This window comes from Labrus bergylta, chromosome 3 (genome assembly GCF_963930695.1).
Source record: "Labrus bergylta chromosome 3, fLabBer1.1, whole genome shotgun sequence".
NCBI classification, from domain to species: domain Eukaryota; kingdom Metazoa; phylum Chordata; class Actinopteri; order Labriformes; family Labridae; genus Labrus; species Labrus bergylta.
The window spans coordinates 11801702-11827129 of NC_089197.1; the positions used below are offsets into that span (position 1 = coordinate 11801702).

The 25428-nt window shown below is 39.1% G+C and overlaps 1 protein-coding gene across 1 annotated transcript in view; it reads left to right on the forward strand.

Annotated features, from left to right (window-relative positions):
* Positions 1-2842: 2842 nt before the first annotated feature.
* The window catches only part of luzp2 (leucine zipper protein 2), a 174577-nt gene continuing 151991 nt past the window's right edge, over positions 2843-25428 (forward strand). Inside the window, exon 1 of the mRNA XM_020643214.3 lies at positions 2843-3089. Coding sequence (XP_020498870.2) covers positions 3028-3089 — 62 coding nt within the window. The 5' untranslated portion in view covers positions 2843-3027. The remainder of the gene's footprint in view (positions 3090-25428) is intronic.

Sequence of the window (25428 nt, forward strand, 5' to 3'; positions counted from 1 at the left end):
CTGTTGGTCTAACCTTAAGTCCCCTAAAGTCTTGTCCCTCAGACCTAGGTCCAGACATAATCCTTTTTAAGAAATAAGAACCAGTCAAAATGTCCACTTAGTGAAAAAAGTCCTCCAACATACTTATTTTTTTTTTCTGCCGCAAACACTGTGGGGAATAAAAGGCTGAGAACTTTTTTATTTCCACTTTAAAGCCAAATATTAAAAAGTGCCTGCATTAGATTTTTTTGTTGCATCACTCAGGGGATGTGTTTGACTTTTACTTTTGCTTACAGGCATTAAGAAATGATAGGAGGAAGTGCAAGAAGAGAAATATGCACTTAAAATAATGTTTCTAATAGGCTTTGCAGAGCTCCACAGCAGGCTTTTACATTTTTTAGTAAAAGCAAGTAACTCAACTGGAATACTGTGCTTGTGAGTGACTCAGATTGTGGGAAAGCAACTGGATTCACTTAACATCTGTAGTCATTTTATGTCCAATGCTTAAATGGCACTGAGCAGTGTGTCTTTTTTGATAGCAAAACTGTTTTAATGAAAGAAAACATGCGGCGAAAAAAGTCCCCTAAAGTTATTTAGACTCTGTTTTGTTGTGTAGCTGTTGCATAAATAAACTAGAGGCAAAGACGTGTTGTTGCCTTTGCAGAATTCATAGAAAACATTAAAGGGATCTTGGCTCTGACTAAATCAGAGCAACCCACTTTTGGCATGATCAAAATTCAAATGAAACAATCGTAATAAATGTACAAATCAATTGGTATGACATCACGCTTAGCTGTGGGGATGTTTCCAAATGTAATCTTGCATAATATCAACAATGCAGTCTCATTTCATTGTAATTATTCTTCATTATGGTGAGAAGATCAACAGGTTGGCTCGCAGCACTGGGACTACAAGTTTCTGGCTGACGTGGTCCATGATTGAGACAGATTACGGAGGTCCAATGAGGATGCTCGCCCTGGTAACCGTGGTGAGCTGTGGTCTAGCAGACTCATTACATCTGGTCACCATGGGTTTCCATGCATGAACTTCCAATTAGAGCAAGTAAATGGGTGGAAATCTTTCAGTATGGAAAATAGGTTAGGACTATAGTGGGGTACAATATACTCCAAACTCTATTAAAGCTGTAATGGAAATCATTTATCATGCCTCTGGTGTGTGACCTCCACCTTTTGTACGGACTGCTTAATATTCTACCTGTATTACATGGCTTAGAGTCTCACTTAGAACATCCCCTCTGTCCTCAACATTTTGTTCTTGAGCTTTTCTTTCTTTTACAAGGATAACCTCGGATTTTAAAGCGATTCACAGGGCATGTGAGGCCATGTGATGGGAGGACGTCATTACTTTTTAAAGGCTGATGATTTTTTTTATGTATGTATTAATTTCTTTTTCTCAGAAGAAAATCAAGTTCCCTTTGGAAGTCTGGGGAACTTGGATGGATTTTGGCAAGTAGTAGAGTTGGGCCGTTGAAAACTAAATCAGCTTGATATTAACCCAAACCCTGGAGCAACCCGGTTTACCTGATTGTCATTATTTTCCACCAGGTGGAGCGAGTGCAGCCCAGTGCAAATCTTTGCGAGCTAGAAAACTGCACATAGCCTGTTAAGCATTCTGTTCTTCCATTTAAAATGAATAAATGAACAATGGTAAGGTTGTCATATTTCTTACTACTACTACTGTATCACATTTGGCTTTTAGAACTAGATCGCCATGAGCTTTACATTTAGCTCGTTCATTGCGCTATCACCAGAAAGTGACCCAACTCTACGAACAAGACAGCCAGTAAATGAGCAAAATGTAAAGGTAATATTGGATTTCATTTTAATGTTTGCAGTGAAGTGATTTAGTTTAATGTGATTTCAAAAACACTTTTCATACGCTTTAATGCAGAATCTTCGATAAGTGCAACTTTATTCTAATTTAATTTTAAATAATAGTTTTAGTTTAACTTGCAAGATTTCTCTTTTTCTTTTTAAAAACAACAATTTCCATCAGTGTGTATTTAGAATTTGGATTTTTCTCTGTAGTTTAATCATTTGGTATAAGAGGATATCTCCTCAGTTATCTCCATGCTTTTTCTAATTTCTCTGAGCTGCTTATGATCTGTAAACTCTGCCTGTATATAATTTTATATTATGAGTTCAGTGGGAAATTCTGAAAATGACAGACATCATTATGTCTTCGAAATACTTATTCTAGTAAGTTTTAACCTTTGAAAACTTTTCCTCTTCATCCAATTGTAGCTTGAAAAAAAACCTAAACTTATTTGCTTCTAAGTAATTGGATACATCATTTATCTAGAAAGGAAAATCTTTTACCCTAATAAAGAAAACGAACAAAGAGAGACAAATTAGAATTATAGTTGGCACCAGAGTTTATTATTTCAATTAGTTTGGGATTTGTTCTCGTGCTGAAGGTAATTGATTTTTTTTTTCCCCGCTCAACAACATAACCTTGCTTTCTCTTTTAAGTACAGAGCTTCACTGCTAATTACACTTTAAATCTATTAGAGTCTGCTTTAACTGAACTGTGACTCTTAACTGTTAACTCCTTGAGTTTGGGCTGCTTGATCTCTGCTCTAACTGTTTTGCTGCATCTCCACCTATCACACTGCAGATAGTAAACAGGCAGCATGAGATGAATGAAGAGGTGTACTGTTGGAGGAGCAAGGAGCACCTTCAAAAACGGCAAGAACGCTTCTCACCAATAGCTGAAGCTGCACGGGTGCTGACATCATATCACTGCCACATCTCCCTCTCTTGATTTCAGCCCCACCCGCTCCTTTCCATTAGCAAGTCGGTCCGTGTCCCTGTGTTATTTAAAGCCAGAGATCCTCCCTCTCTCGCTGAGCCACTGTGTTGCATCTGTCTGCCTCGCCGCATGTGTGTCTGGGTATGTGTGTGTGTGTATGAGAGAGAGCACTAAAAAACCCAGGCAGCCAGTGGGAGAGCTAGAGAGCGGGGAGAGAGACGCGGGGGAAAGGCAAAAAAGCATCTGAGAAGGGAGAGAGGAGACGGGAGTGTGAGAATGAAATTCATCCAAGCTATTTGCTTACTGCTTCTCTGTCCAGCTTTGAGCCTCAACACCAGGTAAGAGATGAATCAGCGCAGATGTTTTCTCGTCTTTATTTAGTCTTGTTTCACCCTGTGAGAGACTCTGGAACAAAAGCAGGTTCAAAGCGTGCAATCTTAGATCTCTAATGTGAAGGTCTGCTCTGTCCTGCCAAACACTGAAGCCTTAATTCGCCCTGCTCCGTGCGCTTAAAGCATGTTGGAGACTGAAAGACTTAAAAGAAGGAGGCAAGAGCTTATCTGTTGAACTAGGCTATTATCTCTCTCTCTCTCCCTCTCTCTCTCTCAGTTCTATGCAGGCTGAGAGACAGTTATCCTTTTGTGGTGCTAATGCCCAGAACGCGATGCCTCTTGAATAGTGGTGACATTGCTTTTGGGGACTTTCTTTTTCTTTTTTTTTTTTTTTAATGCTGCCTGCTGGTCTGGAAGGGAGCAAGTTAAAGAAACTGAGAGAAAGGACAAGGCTACTTGTGTTGCAGTACATTGAAAAAAGAGCAGGTGTGTGTGTGTGTCTCTTTGAGAATATGTGTGTGAGGCTTTGGAAAAAAGAAGCCGAAGGATGAGAGCTACACAAGGAGAATGATCGGGAGAGAAATGTGTGAAGGGGGAGAGTTTTGATGATTAATTAAACCATTGATAAAATCGTCCTTCTTCTCTGCCAGTGCCTGACACCGCTGCCTTAATGAGAGCCGGGAGAGGAAATTCGGGGGCTTTGACTATACCATGGAGACATCACACGCAGGAAGGCATGCATTATAAAACTTGCCTTCCTTGTTTCTCCTCCATGCACTAAAATATCAGCATACTGTGACTATCTTTCCTTGAAGATCAGTTGAATTCTGAGAGATGCATACACAGGGAGCAGGATCGCTCTGAACTCGTTGTTTAGTTGTCGATCCTAACTAAATAGACAAGTACCTACATTGTCGTGTTGGAAGCCAAATATTAATGGACACTGTGTATTTTGCCTCTTGGGCTACAGTAGATAGACTTGTAAAGACAGAATTCAAGGTTATAAGCTTACGTCCAATATATTTGTCAATATTAGAGAGCCGCTCTGATGATGCATGACTCATATAACTAGAAGCTGTGTTGATGTGTTAACCTCTAGCACTAAGCAGCCAACTAATGAAGCCCTCACACACCCTTTAACACACAAACATTTTACTGCTCTTTTAAGGCAAATGCATAAACATCCTCCAGGCAACCGCTTCAGTCTGTTTTATCACCTTCTCCTCTTCTGATGATGCATATAGAAAGACTCCTTTAGCCGGTTCCCTAGCTATGAAACAAGTCATGCTCTTGTTTCGGTTTGAATTATGAAGTTTGTTTCCCAAGGTTTATTTGTCAATAGTGCGTGCCATCATCAGCCTGGGAGGTGATCTTTTGGGTGCTAATTGGAGAGGGAGGCATTGCAGCGGTAATTTGGCAGGTCAGCGCAGACTTTTTTGCTACCTCTTAAGGGGGGAATGTCATGAAAAGTAATTACCCGAACACACAGATATAATCAGGGTTTTATTAGATAGTTTGTTTCTAAACTCGGCGCAAGAGATGATGTGCTATGAAGGCTGGTTTTTCTTGGAGCTAGAGGGGGTTTTCCGCGAAAATGTGACGCCTCAAATGTGACCCACTGAACCTGATTCTCTTTCAAAGAAATCACACAAAGAAAACTGAGAAAGACACACAATGTAACGAGCTGTTCTTCACATCCTGCAATTGGGAAACAAATCAAAGCAATTTGGGGAGATCTGTTATGTATTGGTATTGTATTGTATTGGTTTCATGTACGTCTTTGTAACCTGCTACTGGATGCTTTGAATTTCCCTCGGGATCAATAAAGTATCTATCTATCTATATATCTATCATCTTGGTGAAACAGGACGATTTTTCTGATTCCTTTATCTGTTCCACAATCTATCCTCAAAGATCTTTTTCAGGCGGTTGATGAATATTTGGACTGAAATACTTGGTAAAAAGCCTTGAAAATTGCTTTAGTAGTGGATTATAATCAGATTTGTTGATGTTGTATTACAGAGGGGTTAATTGAAGTCGGGAGGCTACATTAGAAGTATTGAACTTGAAAAATGTTGCCATATGAAATCTATTCTCCAAAGTTTGCCGCACATGTAAAGGAGATTTGTCAGTGCTCATTTAGTGACCTGAGTAAAGAAAAGCATTTCAATTGGACCTGTCGTCGAGATTTTTCAATTAGCTTCTGTCGAAACATCAACAAAGAGATCTAAGGGGGCGCCGGTAGCGGTGCGCTTAGTGCGCGCACCCCAGGTATGGAGGCTATAGTCCTTCAAGCGGGCGGCCGAGGATCAAATCAGACCTGTGGCTCCTTTCCGTACGTCATTCCCCACTCTCTCTCTCTCCCTGATATCTGACTCTATTCACTGTCCTGTTTCTAAAGCTAGAAAAAGCCCAAAAATAAACCTTAAAAAAAAGATCTAAAATGAATACTGAAAGGATGAAAGGTGATTCTTGCATTTCTTTTTCCCTGTTAGAAAGCGGAAGCAACATGTCGACCTGTACTGTTCCTCTTGTAAAAGCATAACCCCAGAATGAGTAGTGGCTCGGCTGCTTAATGGATTTTTAATGAAAAGAACAGCAATAAAGCATCTGCGAGGACATTTTAATGCTATTTTCTTGTTTGTAGGGATTCATCATAATAGGAATCCATGCATGGATTCAAAGAGAAGGTCATGGCTGAACATGGAAACCATTTGATTCATAACACCTGTTGGCTCTATTATTCTCCCTCCTGCAGTGGTTGACATGCCCTTACCCCTGTCATATACATCTGGAATTAGCTATGCTTTTAATAGCTGCTGGTAATTAGCTCCAGTGTATTATCCAGCTATATTGTCTTTTGATCTAAAGCCACCCTGGATGATTGTGCCGAGGCAATAACAGTTGGCAGTGATGTATTTAACATAAAGGTGTTGGAATAGGTTCTATAACTGCTGACACGGTCAGATTCTGTTGAAAGCAGTAAAGAAAATGTAGCTTTTTGCTCTTGCTTCTTAGCTGTACAATATTTTACACGTAAAGTATTTCAGAGAAATGCTGCTTTTTATTGTTGTCTATATTTTCCCCCCTGTCAAAACAAGAAGCAAAGCCAGGTAAAGATCTTATTCTGTCATCAGATTTTGTGTGGGTCCTCAAACACCTGCCTATTTTGTTGTTATCCTGGAGGTCATGAGCACACACGCGCCTTATTGTTTGTGACATTCTCGTTTTTTTTTTGTTTTAGTGATTCAACATTGAAGAGACTGACTGCAAGGTGTATCTGCATCAGGAAAATGAATTGTGACTGGAGCTGTCTAGTCCACGTTTTGCTCTGCCTCGCTTTGCTTGATCCACTATCATCACATCAGTGGTGCGGGCGAGAATCCATTTCCTGTGTTAACAGCAACCTCCATTGTGTGACCTGATTGAGTCGCCTTAAGGAACCTGAGTTAATGAAATAGGAACCTTTTCATTTTTTTTGTGTGTATGATAGCAGCATTTTGTCAAACCTTTGGTCCACGGTTAATTCAGCTTTATAGCCTTAAAATCCAAAAGGCATCCTGTTGGCTTATAGGCTGGTATGAGGAATTCGAAATCATGGTCCTACATCCCAAAATGCACCTTCCCATTGGACAGAAATTCACATTTTTTAAACGCATTGAATCTTCTTTTCCATTATCTGTGGGAAATTGGCAAAATGCACCTTTCTGGTGCCATATGAGAGCTTGATTAAGAAGGACTGGAGTTTAATGGATTGAGTAGATTACTCAGGCCACATAATGGTAGCACAGGGCTATGTGTCATTGTAGAAATCAATTGGTGCTCAGACGTAACACAAGGCTGCATTGACACTAGTCCCGTGAGATATGACTGCCCACCATAGGTCAGGGTTGGGAGGGGGTTGGTGAGTACCACAGTACAGTACAGAAAGACTCTTCTGCATTGGACTTGTTTTTTTGCTTCTCTATATACATCAAACAGTTCCACCATTTTCCCACTTTCAAATATTCCCTTTCAGTGCTTTTCTTGAAACACATTTGACACATTTTCTTGACACTATCTTTGAAGTCTCTTACCTTAGCGGAGTCTTCTTGGAAACAGTGATATCTGGTGGGATCTCCACCGCATCAAATATTTATGAGTATTTTGGACGGCAATTAGAAGGACTACAGAGAGACTCGGCTCAGACACAGAGTACCGAGACGCAGCCGAAGCATCGCTTTATATCTTAACATCTGCCTGTGGATCTGCTGTGGAGCATATTGTAAATCAAGTGGAGCTTCTCTTTAATCCAAACATAGGGTCAGACATGAAAAGGAGGATCATTTATGATGTGTTGCAACTAATGATGGTACAGGATATTGTTGGCCAAGGTCATTTCCCTTGTATGAAAACCTTTTGTATTAACTTCAATAAATAAACCGACTCCTTCCTGTAATCAAAACAAATATTACGTCAAGATATTCCTTTAAAATGATTAATGAATCATGTCTGTGATTGTACATTTTCATGCCATATAAACTGTAACATATCGTGGAGCGGCTGCTTACCCTCTGAGGATTTTTGTATCTCAAAGAGTGCTAAATGATGGTCGGCCTCCCATTCATTCATCACAACAGCAGATGCCGTCTCTGTCTCAATCTGTCACATGTTTGCTGAGTTGAAAACATCCCACAGATCATCATTTGCATCCGATCAATACCTCCTCACAAGTGACAATGAGTAAATTCAATCAAGATGTACAGCGGCGGTGAGAAACTCCACATGACATCTCATCGAGCGAACACTCGCGGTCTGAATTTTTGCTTTGATTTGCATTTTATTAATGCTGGGGTGAACCCTGCAGTGTGCAGAGTCAAGTAGTTCACAAATATTTTCTCATACATTTGGGGGAGTCAGAATTGACTACAGAGGTCAAGTGTTTGCCATGTATTGCAACAGACCTAACTGTCGACTTGGGGAGCTGGTAATGTCGATCTATACATCGATGGGCTTCAAATGGTTAGCGAGTGGAAACAATCCACTTCTTATCCCTTGTATTGTTTTCTTTCTGGTGATTGAGAGAGTAACTACTTTCAACAAAAAGGCTTACCTTAGCACAGAGCGCTCCTAAATGTCTTTAAATGGGGCTTGACTGTGATGCTATTAGTCTGGATTGTTATTGAGCCTTTCCTCCATCATTATCTAAATGAACCAATGCTTTATTTACACTGACAGACATTGTAGAGGCATGTTTGAATTGGCAGCTGTGTGTAAACATTTATGCCTTTTGCAGAGCAGCAGTTTGGTGGAAAGTGGTTAAAATGTCTGACTGGAGTGATGGCGCACCTTGAGAGATAGGCATCTGCTTAATTGCCATGCAAAGGCAACCAAAGACTTGCTTTTAACATGCAGGAGTGATTTGTGCCTCCATTGGGCCCATGCAACATAAAACATTAGTACGTGTGAGAATTATCCATCTGCACTCTGTTTTTTTCGATGCCATCAAATATCATCGATTGCAGCCATGATTATAGAGATGACTTTCAGAGGTGTGGTTTAGCTCCTTAAGATATGAGAAATTGATATTTGTGCCACCCATTAATGTCCCCTCTGCATAAGTCGGCCCTGGGAACGATAATTGAAATTCAAAGGACATGGCGTAATGGTCACACCATGGCAACCACATTGGCCACATGACAGTAATGAAGTGGGCCACAATAAACAGAACCTTGGGTGGCTCCTACAAATGAGAAAGTAATTAAAAGGACCAGGATCAGTGCAGGGTGAAGAGCACACAGATGTTTTATATTCAAGGCCACATTTCAGGTACTGCGCTGGTGATCTCATTGCTCTCTGTAGACATTTGAAATGACAGCAGTGTTTATTCTTCAAACACCCAAAGTGTGAGTCAGACATTTCTTGTTTTACTGTGCTTCCTGGAACACAAAGTCTCATCATTGAGATGCTTATCATTCTTATGTGGTGCGCCACAACCTGAATATTTGCTTGGTTAAAAAACATGGATGTTTGGAGTCCTGTAACAGACATTTGCAGACTGGTAAGATGCTGTAAAGAGTACAGGGTCATTTTGGGGTTGAATAGTTATTGTATTGTAGGCATGACTTATGCAGCTGAACATTTCTGACCTGCCATTTACTTGATCTTCAAGTGCTCAAAACATAATGAACATCCCCCCCCCCCTCATATTATTACCAGAAAACAAATGGCAACATAAATGCCCGTAATACCTACAGATGACCATGCTTTAGATTAAGTGGACATCTCAAGCTACCTTTCTCTGTGTATTATTAACAAACCATTCTTCATCAAACTGAATGCACTGAAATTCAAGGACATGGTCGACTTCAAAACTTTCCAAATCATGTACAGAATCAGTTATCGAACAATGTCTGAAGGTTTTTTCAGCAGCGGAAAAGTAAACGCAATCCTAGAGGATTTTTTATTTTCAAAAAACATGAATTAGAATTGAGCACATTGTTATGGTACACGAGAAAATAGTTCTGTATTAGTTCATTGATAAGATCATGGCAGGCTTAACCATTTTGCTAATCCAACTGTTCCATTGAAACATACCTTCTTTTTAGCCGCCCTTCTTTGTTGTAGAGTTCAGTAAACACATACTTTACATGCACACAAAGAATTTCATTCCCTCGAACTTCAAACACAAAAGGCGATCTGTTGGCTTATTTGTAAGCATTTATTCTTTCCATAGATAATCCCTCCACCTGTCAGGTGTGGCATATTGAGATGCTGATTAAACAACCTGCTTATTACACAGATGGGAGTTTGGCTGGTCACAAAATAAGCGTATCTAAATGTGCCATTTGATAACACAACACAATTCCAGTCATTCACAGTTAATTGACATTTTTGGAATGACTGAATAACCAGTCCACAAGCACTAAGCTGCCTGTTTTATTAGGTAGAATTATCTTGGACAAATGCAGTCTTTTACACCCCTCCTGCTGTAAATTCTTACTTTATAAAGGTTTTAACATTCATTTTTTATTGAAGCTGTTTTAGCGGGATGGTGAATCAAATTTATGGACATTTTCTAGGGTTTTGTTTGCAGTATGTTTGAATTATGTTGTTTATAGTATTTCGTCTGCCCATGTTATTCATGGAAAATATAAGAACAATTGTCAGAATTATACTCCTGATTGTAGCTGCCAACTTCCCCATAAAGATGAATCAACACCCCACTGAACAGTTCCAGCACAAACTGATCATTACTAACTTCATGAATGTGGGATTTATTGCAGGGCTGTTGTATTACTCTGCATTAGTTTAAACTGCTACAGAGTGTACAAGCACATGCATGTACTTCTCTGGGATTAAAAAAACACAAGACAATAAGTATTATTGACGGCATTAAGGTATACTTAATGCTGATTCATTAAATCTAAGGTATCGTTCAACTATGCAATTGTACAAACACATTTAATGCATTTTTCTTGTCATTTTACAAACCTGCTCTGTAACACTCATCCAACATTCTCCTTGATTTCTGGTTGTTTAATTTTTATCTTGCAAATTAACACATATTCTGCATCTCTACTTCACTCACTCACTGGAGAATAAGTAACAGCAACAATTTATAGGCAAGCTAGCTGATAGCTGCTCTGCTGCAACACATGTATCACATTATACAGATACATTATACTTTGGTTCTGTTGGATGCCTGCAGGAGTACGATTGTTTAACTATTCTCTCATTCTCAAAATGCAACAAAAGCATGGTGATAGCATGCTGGCTGTTGTCAATCAAACTGACAATGACATGCCCCTCCAGCCATTTGAGACAAAGAAAGACTCCCTGACTTTTTTTTAATATTTATCTATACGCTCGAAGTTCAACTTTAAACTAAAATGAAGACCATGCTGCACTTACATGTTTTTTTATCGACTACTTTGGCAGCTAAATCATCTGAAATCACATTTACACAGTGACCATTTGTAATGATTCAAGGCAGTTCATTTAAGCAAAAAATGTATATATATTTGATCCTGGCTACCTTAAACATGTTTACTATCCTTTGATCTCTGGTTTGGGCTACAGTATCCAACGGTACAGATGTGGCAGTCTTGGTAGCTTGATATTTCTTCACATTGCTTGTAACTAACTATATCTGCTGCTGTTCAGATTGGGATTGAGAGTGGGTTGTTAACAGCTTGTGCGCCAGGAAACAATGTTAAAGCTGGGTTTCCTGACAGAAAATCAAAACTAAAGAACTGAAACCCCTGGAATGTATCTGTAGGGTTCAGGAAAAGTTCACAGTTGGATGCGAACTCATTGTAAGCACATCACTATGAGCTAAATCTATGATACTTTTAGTTCAATTTGAATTCTTAAATATTGATTAGTGAAGCTAAAAACGTTTCCAAAATAGTCCATTAGTTTGTTAAGTCAGGAATTCTGTTCTCAGAGCTTCTTTGATGACTTTATTTAATGCAGACTCTGATATCATTTGCATGTGTTCTACTACTTTTTTCATGACGGTATTTACAGTGCTTTTGTTTTTAGTGTTTGTGCTTTCAACTACCTACCTACCCAGGGACTACAGATGAAGATTGGCCCCTCTTACTCAAAAACAAACATTATTAATATGCACAGTCCCTGTCCAATAGACAAGAGAAATAAATACAAAGAAACAAAAAAAGCAGTAAGATCCTTAGAGACAGTTTTCTTTTCCACTCTCTATTCAAATTATTGATTTCTCCTCATTGTCTCTCCGATGTCTCTATGCACCTCCAATTTAATAAAGCGGTTGATTAAAAGAAGTTGTAATAAAAGTGAGATGTGAATCTTCATTGATGTATCAACCAGTACTTTATTGCAATCCTTTCCTGCTGTCTGCAGAGACATTAGCGTTTGGTTGTCACAGTCGTTGTTGTAATTGGCAGGCACTTAATTGCTCAGTCCCTGTAAACATGATGCTCGTGTCCTTTCAGTGATGAGTCATTACAGGAAGGCTTGGCTCTTTGTTTTACAGTGTACTTCAAGATGTATAACCATAATAGACAGGAAGTGAGCACCATCCCTCTTCGTTGTGGCTCCTCTCACAAAATGCCTGATGTTTGAAGAGGACTTTTTTTCTTCTTTGAACCTAAAGAAGAATGCATCACTCTCATCATCTCATGCATGCAAACTGATGTTCAGGGTCCTCCATAGTGGGCTGTATGTCCTTTAATGTAGACATCAGTCATGGAATTAGATTTGAGTCTAAGTGTATTTATCTTCCAAGGTCTATTTGATTTGATTCACTTTGAATCTGAATCATTTGCTCTGAGCCCCAGAGAGAGGCAACATTCAAACAGTAAGAAGAGTGAAGTCTATATTTAGCTGATCACTATCTTAGATCCATCTGGTAATTATGTTCATTACTGACTAATTGTATCTCATTAATTGAGTTAATCACTTGGTTTTTGATGTCAGAGAATTAGTAATATTGACCTTGACATACCCTCAGAGGAGATGGCGTGATATTGTTGTGTTTGTTTTGCTGCTAGGATTCAGAAACACAAAATCAGTCAACCAAGAAAACCAGGAAATAACCAATTTGGAAAAAATTGAGGTCATTTTTGTGTAAAATATGGCACACAAGGGATTACTAAATTCAAAACTGATGCTTCACAAAGAAGCTTTTGATATGGTTTTTGATGGCCATTAAACTTTATACTAGTGATCAATCTTTGAAGCTATAATTATGATTATTAACTGAACAATCTGATTCCTGAGTGCATGACATTTTAGGTCACTCCTAGATTGAATGCTGGTGTAGTTGTATGGTTCCTGTTTAAAATGTCAATCAGGCTAAATATTCAAACCATTAATAAAATAAATTATAACAGATCAATGCAAAGGGTAGACATATGATTAGGGTTCAGGCATACTGTGCTCAAAGTATTCGCTATAGCCTATTTTCTAGAACTATAAAAGAAGGAGTCTTGGTCTTTTACTTATCTCAAGAACTATTCATCCAATTGACTTGGCTAATGTATTGCTAAGAACCCAAGGTATAGTGTAGTTGATAGGAAAAGGGGTTCTTAAGAGGACTGCATGCAATCATGTGCAGTCTTTAAGCAGCACCTCCAGGGTCAACGCAATCAGCTGCTCCAAATGGCAGCTCATCTCAAAACATGCATACCATCAGAATCGCTTCTGACTATACCTTTCAGCAGCATATACTGGTGTAAACAGCAGGACACGAAGCTTCTGAAACAGCCTATTATCAAAGTGACAAAGTGTGGGCTTTATGTGCTCACCTGGGCTACGACAGCTCCACTGGTCATAGGTTTACAGTTTGCAATTAAATGGGCTGGTTTTGGGTCCCATACAAGCAGCCAGAAAGGCTAGAAAAGGGAATACCATTCAGACAGCCAGCATGGGAACTGGATGGGTCCCTTGTAAACTCAGTCTACCCTTATGAACCCTGTAAGGAGCCCATCAAGTGTCCTCCATTGACCCATCTGGGCTTTCCCATGTGGGTCCTCCATGGGAACTTAGGACAAAACTGGCCTGGCCCAATTAGGGTATTCTGATCGGCCAAAGTGCAACTCCTTTGGGGCTCACTTGGATCTGTTAGCTGGGAAAATGGTAGAATTCTGAAAGCCTGCAACCTAAATGGACCCTTGAATAAGTGTGAATGAAAAGTGAGGAGTAAAAGAACTCACGGTCCAATTGCTGAAAACACCCATCAACAAAGTTAATGACCAAGTTTGTTTGTTTCTTTCAATTTTTTATATTAAACATTATAGCTAATCTACATGCATCTTACCATGCATAACCTTGAACAATACCACTGTATAAAAGATAATCCTAGTGGAGCGTTTGTATTTGGTACTGAGTCTATACCCAGTAGACTTTGAATGATGACGCTTGTGGTTAGAGTGTTTTGCTGAATATAATCCTAAATTGTATTTCCAGGTATTTTTACAAGAGGAATCAGAAAAGATACTAGTTATAGTGGCAAATGAGCACAGTTGGTCATACACTACAGTATCCTTTTCTGGGAATACGTTAAGTTAAAAGTTTCTAAAAATATATGCTAGACCAAGGCAGTTCTTCCCATCATGCAATAATGGACAGCTTTGGCATGGCAAGAACACTTTCTGTATTCATCTGACTACACTCCTGATATAAAGCCATAAATTAAAACATTTTCCTAGTCTCTCACACAGAACTTCTCTGAGGATTGTTTAATTGAAGTGAAACAGTGCCCAGAGTTTAATATCAAACATTTGAATTAAGTTGGTATATGAATTATTTTCTTCCTTTCCATCCTTTGTGATATGTTTCCATTCACCTTTTTTTAAGCATTCTTTAAGCAGACAGGGTCGTCTCCGCATGTTTCCAAATATACAGTATAAAGTTACCCTCTCTGACACGGGAGGTGCCCTTCACAGATTGCATAGTCTTTGATTGTCCAGCTCCACTGAAGCAGGACGTTTAGAGCCTGCTGAAGACTACCTCGACAGTAGTTATCAGGGATCAAACTGAAACATGCTCACCTTCCCACCCACCTTGATATTCTCAGCCTTCGTTGCGATACATTTCTCTCTTATAAACTACTTCTCTAATCATTGAGCTGCCACTTACAATTTATCCATTTCCCAATTTCATTCTTTTCTGCTGTTTAATTGGTTCACTCCAGAATGAATCAAAGTGCTTAGAGGCATTACTATATTACACAATATTAGAGGGATCAGAGAACGTGGAGTTATTGGTTTTGGCATGAGCAGAAGATGGGGATCATAAATAACACAGTTCAACAGAAAAAAAAAAATCTTAGATCATGTGAGAAAGGAAGCAGAGGAAGCTCAGTGGTTTCCTCCTTTTTATCAATATATTCATCATGTCTCGGCACTCGTCGGTGCTCTAGTTTTTCTGCTGTCTATTGAGACTGCTGTGTTTTGTAAAAGCTGGCACTTATTGTTCTTTTATAATTTCCCCATCATTTATATTAAGATGTTCTGATTTCTACCGATTTTAAAAGCCATGAAGTATTTGTACGATGTAATTTATTCAGAACTGATTTGTTCTCTGAAAAACATCCTTCGACAGCACTTACCACCTCCTCTATATTGGCTTAATGTCTGACTATGGTTCCCGGATATCGGCATGTTTGCCACAACCACATTGCAGCCATTTTTCTCTGCCAACATATTCAAGGGGGGAAGCTAAAATCCTGGTTCACTGTTGTTCCAGGTTTGCACATTAGATAAACACTTGAATCTGAGCAACCTTATCTGACCTCTTAATAATAGATTAGCATGGAAAAACCAATGGAGAGCAAAAGACTGGAGGAACATGAAGCTACTGTATATTTCAAGGGAAATGAATAATTATGATGAACAATAAGCTTCTTTTTGTCAACAGTTAGTGCTAGGATTCGTCCAACTCCTCACTATTGCTACCTTGTGTTACAAGTTACTAGGGGTGAGACCCCATGATACGATATTATTGCGATGTTACACATTTTGTGATATGATGAGAATTGTGATACAATATATTGCAATTTAACTTTTTCACTGCATATTATGTGCATAAAATCACATAATATGCTAAATCAAAAACAAAAAAATTCAGCTTATTGATATCACTTCAGTTTTTTATTTCTACCCAATGGGAGTCAAGTCCCAAGACTGACCAACACTGTGATAAAAGTAATACCTTGTAAAAGGCTGTGTGGACCTCACGATCTGAATTGTTGGTATTTAAGTCTAATTGAACTTAACTGGACACAAACATGTATGGACGAGTGTACATCGCAGTAATTTTTAACAATGCAACTTGTTCAAAATGAATTGTGCAACCCCTTCAGCAATTACATAAAAAAGCACATTTACTATTTATTTAATAAAAGTATCGATACTTGGCAGCCATGAATCGATATAAAATCTCAACTTAAAGTATCCTGATTCTATGCTGTACATGTGACCATATGAAAGATGTTAATTTCCCGGGGCATACTGCAATGTTTGATAGCTAATGGCAGAATTTGGTGCAATGCTAACATTTGCTGCTGGGACAGTTGACACCTCATTGACTTACCAATTTTGTTTTAACCTTTGAAATATAGCATGTTTTTTCTTTAGATGCCGATGAATCGTGAAGCCGTGAAATGATAACAAGTGGTCAGATTTACTTTATTATATGACTTGGAACTTGGAAAACAGCAGTAAAACATTATTACAGGCAATTGAGATTCCAGCCTTAAGCATGAGTTTAAAGGAAAATGGTCACTGTGTGAATTTGGTGGAAAGTGGTAATAAGGCAGAAAGACTTGACAGTTACATCTTTATAGAAGTCAAGTCTATTAAGTGGTGAGTAAACACTGAAAATCAATTAAATCTTAAGTGCAGGTAACAATACAGACACATCTGTGCAAAATAATGCATTTCAGTCAAACAACTGTGCTATGAACAAACGTACACTTACTCCTGCAGAGATTATAGTTTCAAACCATGCCCTGTGTCACTTTTTTTCACGTGATGCAAAAGTGTTTCATTTGTATATAATAATATCCCGTTCCCGCAGAGTTACCAACCACACGCTGCTAAAGTGCCAAAGGGTAAAAACGATGTCGTATTTCCCGCAGGAGTGTCTCTGTTATCCCTTCACAGGTTTTGGAGGTTTAGAAAACACATTCAATCCATAGTGGATGTTTAGAGGGGGGGGGGGAATCACAAAGGACCGGTTTGTTCAGCGTATTTTTAAATGTGCCACACATACACATTCTACCTATTCTGTAAAAATGTAATTGATTGTAGAAGTGTTTAATTATTTGCAGATGAGGTCAGGTGATGTATAAGGAGTAAGAAAGTCTTTGTTTGGTTCATCAAAAGAAGGGGTCAATCATACACAGGATTTGAACCCAGTGGACCAGGGTTCTCATGTGAAAACAAAAATCAGTGCTGATGTATTTAAATGTACATGGGCAACATATTTAAAGGTCACATACTATTTTCCTTTTCAACAAGTTTAAATACATCTCAGAGCTCCCCAGAACATGTCTGTGAAGCTTCTTGTTATAATTCCACTCTGATCCTGTATTTGATCATGCCTATAAAACCCTCTATGTCAGTCCTGGTCAGAAAAGGCTATTTCTGTGTCTGTAGCTTTAAATACAAATCAGCTGTGTTTGACCAGGGTTTTTAAAAGAATAAATCTTGAACAATGTTATAAATGGTGTGGGAGTACGTGACTTCCTGTACTGAGTTTGCTTTTATGTTCAACAGAGCCCAGTTTTGGAAAGCCAAGTGAACATAGCCAGCATATCTCAACGCATACTGTTGTACTTACTCAATACTGAAGGGCAGGGATTTGCTTTCTCTCAGAAGGGGGATCCATGTCCTCATCTCCCTGTAGGAGTTACTAAAGAAGAGGCTGTTTCAAGTGAGCAGAATCAGCTTTCAGCGCAGTCTCTGCTGAGTACAGTTTGGTTTCTTTACTGTGTAAGCCATTTCAAATGCCAGTTTTGCAACAGCTGTCCCTTGTGTAGCTTATTGCAATTGAAACTGAAGCAAATTTGAAATTAATATGGTGCAGTACAGTGGACTTAGCGTTAGCCTGAGTGTTGGTACCATGTCGTTGAGTAATTGAGGTCTGATCAGTGTTGAGAGCACGGATTGGACGAGTGTCTGAGCTGCCAGAATTTACTCCACAGCTGTCAGCGGTCTCAAGCATGATTTGACAAAAGATTTTTGATGTGAGTTGCCCACTTGAGTGCTAAGCTTTTCCTCAATAAACAGACCACCAACAGTAACTACAAAGTTATTCTTTCAACACTTTATGTGCTAATATGGCATTAGTCAGAAAAAACGCTGTGTGACGGAGATGAACTGTCGATCGTAAAGGAGGGAGAAAAAGTTATGTTCACGAGGTGAAATTGATTTTCAAAGATACCACAGAGATCTGCCAAACTGCTGCAGTGTTTTTCATTTCCTGTCTTTTATTAACCCCTCCATATTTGCTCTATGCTCTCAGCTGGATACTGTACATTTCAGCCGAGTTCGGATGTACCATTTTTCAACAAACATGATATCTGCTTTTTTTGGGTGAAGGCTACATAAATCTGAATCCTTTATCAGCCGCCAGCACACCTTCTCGAAAGACACCATGGCGGATTCTGTTATTTTTATCTAATCATTTCCTGAGCATATTCTGGTGTCAGGATCCATCCTGGCTGACAAGTGCTGTTTCCATTCGAGTCCCCTATCGCCCTGTGTTTCCACTGTTTTGCCATGACACCTGACTGATAAGCATGGTGTTGGGTGTGTATGTAGAAGGGGAGGATTTCAGCAGTGACACACGGCACTTAGCACAGAGGAAGCCGTTCGGCGGTGCCCATGGTGGCAGTTTATCCCATAAATGTTTTTGTTTTATTTTTTGATCTGGGATTTTATGCCTGCAGACCTCAGCAGTTTATGACACATTCGAGACTCCCGCTTATTCACTGCGAAAGAAAAATAGTGTCTTGAGGAAATGTGAAGTGTCAGAGACATCATTAATCCAGGAGCTGTGGCCAAAGGAGCCACAATTTGCTTGAATTTGTGGCTTTTATGAAACTGAAGCCAGACCTCAATCAGAGTTATATTTTCTTGCCTTTGTTGAAATTATATTTTATTGTGCGGCTCATTGATGGGCAGTTCTCCTAACTGATTGAAAGAGGTCTTTCTTGGCCAGTAAACATCCTACACACACACACACACACACACACACACACACACACACACACACACACACAACTTCTCACATTTCTTGACCCTGAACAGTCTTCTTCTCTGGATGATGCTTCTAGGATAAAAGGGGTTCTGTCACTTGCTAATCAATTGTTTGTGTCAGGTTCACTATTTGGCAACAAATGGAAACCCACTCATGCAGTTCAGCCTCCTGCTGATTGCATCTGTCTGATCATCCCTGTCTGTCCCTGATTTTTTCTGTCTATACTTCCTATGTTTTGTCCGAGACAACTGCAAGCTCTTAGCGAGGAAAGGAGAAGTTACAGAAACGTGGCCTTTCTTCTTCTGTGTGTGTGTTTGTATGTGCATTCAACCTCACCGCTGGGCACACAGGGGGCAGCAAGAGGGTGTTATGTTGCTAAAGTCAACCACTCCCATTTGCCTGTCTGTCAGATTTTTTGCTTGGCTGAACTCCACACAGTGATGGTGTTGACAAAATGACAGGAGGGGGGCACACTCTGGTGAATGTCAATTCGTCTGCAAAGCAGCGCCTCCCCAGGAGCACTGAAACTCCCACACAACAAAACAGAGAAAGGAAGAGAGCTGTAGTTTAAAAAAAGTCCAGGCCTAAAGAGCTGGATATTTACATATAACATACAAGTTCACATTCATGCATAAAAATCTACATTATGCAAACATTATGCTCCTATACAAACATTATGCTCCTATACAAGCATTATGCTCCTATACAAGCATTATGTGCACACATTGTGACTGTAATTACATCCCTGCAGCTGCAATTAGCTGGCATGTGGAAGAACTATGATGGAGCGATGATAATTGGCACCTTAACGCAGCTTCACTGTGGTTTCGTCTCGCAGATCTTGTGTTATCAGAGCGTTCCTTGACTTGCTTACTGTCCTAACTTGACTGCTGGGATTAGGGATGCATTCTAATGTGTCTCTAATCTCCTAATCTGTTTTAATAGGGGCACAGTTACACTGAAGCCCTTTTAAAACATAAAGACCTACTGATTCAGGGAAACGTGGAGGTTATTTGGGACATTTAGTACTGATCTGAATCCATAATCTAGACATCAGCATTCACAGAGTATTCCTGTTTATCGTGTGGAGTCGCATCCACAAACTCACCTCAGACATTAAATAAGTTATACCAAACAACCTCCCTGGCGGGTTGCGCAAATTAGCATTTGATGACAGGTGTTTGGATTAACACTGATTTAATGAGCTTTGTAAAAGTCCCTGGAGGATGAATACAGGGTTTTGGGATTACCTACTTCCAGGATACTGTTAGAGGCAGGCAAATGAAAAGTCTGTGTTTCAAATCCATTAAAATGTTTGCATGTTCTCATCTGCTTAAACCCCACCAGGATCACTGAAACTATATTAAACCCCTGCTTTCACATGTGCAAGTGAAATGGATGCCTTTATAACAGGGCTTCAAATCGCGCTGTGTGTGCAACAAACAGTGGAGTTTAATGGAAGCATCTTTGTATAGAAAGACTGGCATGATTGCATTCTTTATCTTGATGACAGTCTTAATTGGAAAATCCTCACACAAGGTCGTTTTATATGACAGCAGTCTCAGGCCTTGATGGTTTGACTTTTACATAGGAAGCTGATTTTGATGGCACCTATAGTTTTCATTCTGCTACATTCAATCATGAACACTTAATGTTGATATTTCATTCAACACATCTCCCCTTGTACATTAAATCGTCAGTGAGATTTTCATTTTTAATGCTGGTTGTTTAAAATGATGCATTAGTCCTTTTTGCTCCAACAGCTTTATCTGAAGAGGACATGTTATCAACTAGCCTGTGGTGTGGTAACATGATACTTCAGCACACAATGCAAGCTGATATGGTGTGCAGGCTACTGCTGCTGCATGATTTTCGACATATTCTGGAAGTTCAGCATGCACCCTCATTAAACGTGTCCCACAGTCATGTGTGTGTGACAACAGTAACGTGTGAATCTGCACTACAAAGAGCATTGTGTCTGCCCACCTGCAGGTACAGTGAATAATTTACTCCGTCGCCAGGAGTGTTTTTAAATGTGTTCATTTAAGGTAGCACATTATGCATGCTCGTTGTGTTGAATCCCTCACTGCAAACACCTCAGTGTTATTTTCACAAAGAGCGAGTGAATCTAGGGATGAAGACTTGTTTTGAGGTAGTTCCATCTCATCATGTTCAGGTTGTTGATTACATGTCTTTGGGTTATGGTCTTGTGTCTGGAGTGAGCGAGACTGAATATAAACCTGTCACTCTGGAACTTGAATTCACTTTTATTTTCAACTTGCTGACTAAATGCTGAATCACCTTTTTGATAGAGCTTTGAGCAGATTAATTGATCATGCAAAAATAATTAGTTTCAGCCCTATCTTCAAAGTGTTGTTCTCCAAATAAAAAGTCAACAGAATAACACACAATTACCAGGATTTAACTAATGGCCTTATCAGGAAATGTGATAAAGCAGTGTTTCTTTATTTAGCGCTGCAACATTTGTTTAGAATGAATATTTGATTTTGCAGAGAAATTGTATCTTAAAAAGTTGGATCAGATACATTTTAGTATCTTCAAGTGTTTGTTTCGACCTGTGGTTATCAAGTTGGGAACTTTTCAGACTTAAAGAGATGAGATTCAACTTTATTGTCATTACACATATACAAGTATAGAGTAACAAAATGAGGTTTGGCATCTCACCAGAAGTGCAAATAAGAAGAAAGTGCAAGAGTCTGTGCTATGTACAGTAATTACAAAATGTACAGATGTAGACTAAAAAAAGTGAATTATTAGGTATATATGGATGGCTGGATTAATGGGATGCTATAAATATAAATAAATGCTATAAATATAAGTGTATTCGTGTATTCTTAGGATTATAAAGCTCTTGTGAGGAACTTTGGGTATGTGTGTATTTAAAAAATCATCCTGTTTTCTTTTCAAAGTCAAATGAATCACTCTCCTTTTAACTTTGTTGTGGAATATGTGAGAAAAATGCTTCTACAGCATGCTGTGAAACATTTTGCCTGACACCTACCAAGCATTTCAATCATTATAAAGAACAATATACAGCAAAAAAATCAAACTCAACACTGATGGTCTTGTTTATTTCTGTAGCTCATAAAGATGCATCAGAACGTATTTCAGTCGGTCACATAATCAGATTAAAACTCCTCAGGAGCTTTAAAGAGATGGGAACAGTGGTGACCTTTGGGAGTTAGGATTTGAACCCGACCTCGTCACTCGGCTCCTTATCAGGCTTGATCCAGACACAGGGTCGGCACTTACTTGCTGTGAGCATTGACAGCAAGTGAATCAGAGCACATCCAGTATGCCTATCTGTCCTTGAATTTGAGAAGATGCTCAAAGAGGCTGCACTTTAAACACCACCCACACCATACAGATAGACTTCATAGATAGACGCAAGACTCCAAGATATATTAAAAAATCCTTCAGTAAACATCTGTACAGATATTTCTACAGAGGATTCAATATCCAATAGAAAATGTTCAAGGCAAGGCAGGTCTATTTGTAAAGCACCTTTCAACAACAGGGCAATTCATAGATGTTTACATAAGATGTAAAACACATTAAAAAGATGAAATGCAAAACAATATTCAAAAGTATTTAAATCTGGCTTAAGGGGGAAATAACAGAAAAGATCAAACCAAGATCAACTGGGATATAAAGTAGAAAAACAAACACATATTACAGTGTATGATATGAATAACTAGTCCAATTTTAATTCAAGTAAGAGCAGTGGCAAATCGTTTTTATGATGAAAAAAAATAAAAAGGTAACACACCCGAGTCCATCAGCAGAAATCGTTTCAGCCTGGAGTATTCAGCAGAGCCTCAGCAGCATTTTGGGTTGGCTCATATCTCTCACTGTTCCTCCCATGAGTGTCTCAAAGCTTGTGTAATATGTTATACAACTTACATTAATCCAGCACCTCCCAACCTGAGTTGACAACAGGTTGCTCTGAATATAGTGCTTGGCCGCATGCAAGCAGAATCCCATTACTTAAATGGATAGCACTAATAATAAAATATTACTTCCAACCTAAACGGATTAACAATGATCTCGTGCGTCTGGGAATTTGTTGAGCTGCCTTTCCACATAGACACCTTCTTACACAAAGCCTTAAAGCAAGTTAATTTTGCTTCTGCTGCTTTGTGTTCATGGATTGGAGGAGGGATAATAAATGCATGCTGGACAAACAAGCAAGGGAAAAGGCAGGGCTTTCTAAATAGTCTGTTTATGGACTTACTGCTGTGCTACACTGTACACCTGAATTAATGCCAAGTACACACATGTTAGGTCAGCTTGGGAATGCTACGAATTGGAAAACATAAGCAGTTTGTAAAATGCACGCCACTGAAAAGGCAAATGAAAGGAAAAGGTTAGTCTAACTGAACAGCATGGAAGTCATTATGGCACACTGTATAGAGGATTCTGGTCTACTTAGGCTGGCTGGTATCTGTGATGCTTCATCTTCAATGTTCCCTTCCTGTGTCATGGTTTCCAAAACACTAAAATGTTGAAAGAACCCTTGACTTTTTTATTAAGGGGATGAATATAGAGCTGGGTATTGTCCACAATCTCACAATTTAATTTGATTTCAATTGTTTGGGTCACGATTCGATATTGATCAATATGTTTCGATATGGCTTTAATAATACATACAGATGACAGGAATACCCAGATAACTCATCAATACCTTCTGATAATTGTTAAATCATTATGTGTGCATGGTTTGTACAGGTTTAGAACAAACTGACTCAAAACATTATTTTATTGTTGAATTATTCTATAATAAACAAAGAATAAAACATTAAAGTACAGTATGATCTAAAGTGCACTTTTGTGCCTGAGCTGAATTTGGAGCAAAATCGTCATAAACATAACAGTGACGTAATGGCTTGGACAAAAACTATAATGTAAAGTGCACAATTGTGACTGACCTGAATTCACAGCACCCACAGTGCCCCCAGTGGAGAGTCGCATCATTACAACGAAATCGATGTCAGGATTTCCCTGCATCGATATTGAATTGGGAAAATAATAATTGCATCACATCACTATTCATTCGTAAACACTGACAGCCCTATTACTGTGTATGACTGATGATCAGAATTATTTTTAAGCTTCAGTACTTTGCCAAACTATCAGTCATTAAAAAAACAGAGATTGTGTCATTTCAAAAACAAATGTTGTGAAAAATATTGAAGTATTAAATGTTACAACCTTAAAAGTGTATGTGCAATACCTTCATAGAAGATTGTGAACGTGACTCTTACAACACAACAGGATTTTCTTTGGTATCCCTAACCCTAACCCAAAACTACAGCACATAACAGTATCATGTCCTGAAGGCTGACTGGAGTTCTTCTCAGTAACAAGTACATTTACACCCTGTTGCTTGATGGGGTCCCGACTGTTTGAAACACACAGGAGTGGTTACTGAGTACATTTGGGATGCCAGAGAAAGTAAAGTCGATCTGGTTGTGCTTTTGCCTGACTGAACAAAAACTAAGGGTTCCTTTCCCCACATACGGGAAATAAAGTCTCTAGATCTATACCATATTCCATGCAGGGTACGCTGCATGTCAAAGTCAAGCTTCATCAGCCCCTGATAGGAGTGTTTATGAGCATCCACACAGCAGTAATGCGAAGAGGCAGGTGGCTTCTGCAGGGGGCCAAAGAGGCTCATCACCTGGGCCAGGATGAATTTAAGACAATAAATCTTTATTCTTAAGGAAGGCAAGTTCACCAGCGAGGTCACCAGCGAGTTCCTGTTTTCTGTCTATGAAACCTCCAACCGAGGTCCAAAATAGAGTTTACAACGCCCCTACATGATTTAACCACTATAGTGATAAGCAGCAGGCGCCAGTGTCCATCTGTGTACAAATCAGGTTTACCTACCAAGTGTTAATCTACCAGCATGGCATCCTTCCACTCCTCCTGATGATATATGAAGATGAAATATGAAATCCCATTAACCTCAATGGACGTCTTTGAAAGGAGGGGCAGCTTTTACCTCTACCAATGGTTGGGTCCAATCTGGAGAGCAAAATTGCCCTCTACTGTCAATGGATGAGTTTATGGTAGCCCATTTGAGATGCTCCAGTACAGACATTCTTTTATTAGAACCACATGCATTATAAACGTCTGTCTTAGCTAGCTTGCAGTCTTCTTGTTCTTCACTGCCTTTGCTGTGGCATTGATTTCTTCCTAGGTTTAACCGTTGCAAACTGTCGATCAGCAGGATGGCTCAAAACCTTAATTTTTTGCTCGACTCTACACCTGCCCTTCTTGGTTCGAATTTGTGTGTTTTCTCGATGTCTTAATGTCCTCACACTTCACTGTTGTACTCATGATGATGCAAGGTCACCTTTCATATTTTACAAAGAGAAAGAAAATGTTCTACTAAAGATAAAATGCACATGTTTCAGAATACTTGAAGGTATCTCTTCACTCAAAAAGTTGTCTTTAAGAAGCTCTCTCATGAGATTTGTGCATTTCATTGTGGACCTACGGTTGTCAAAATGTTTCCATACCATGTTTTAAGGTGCAATCTCTTTTTTTTAAATGATTGATAATATCGAAAAGTACTGAAGATTTAATCAAA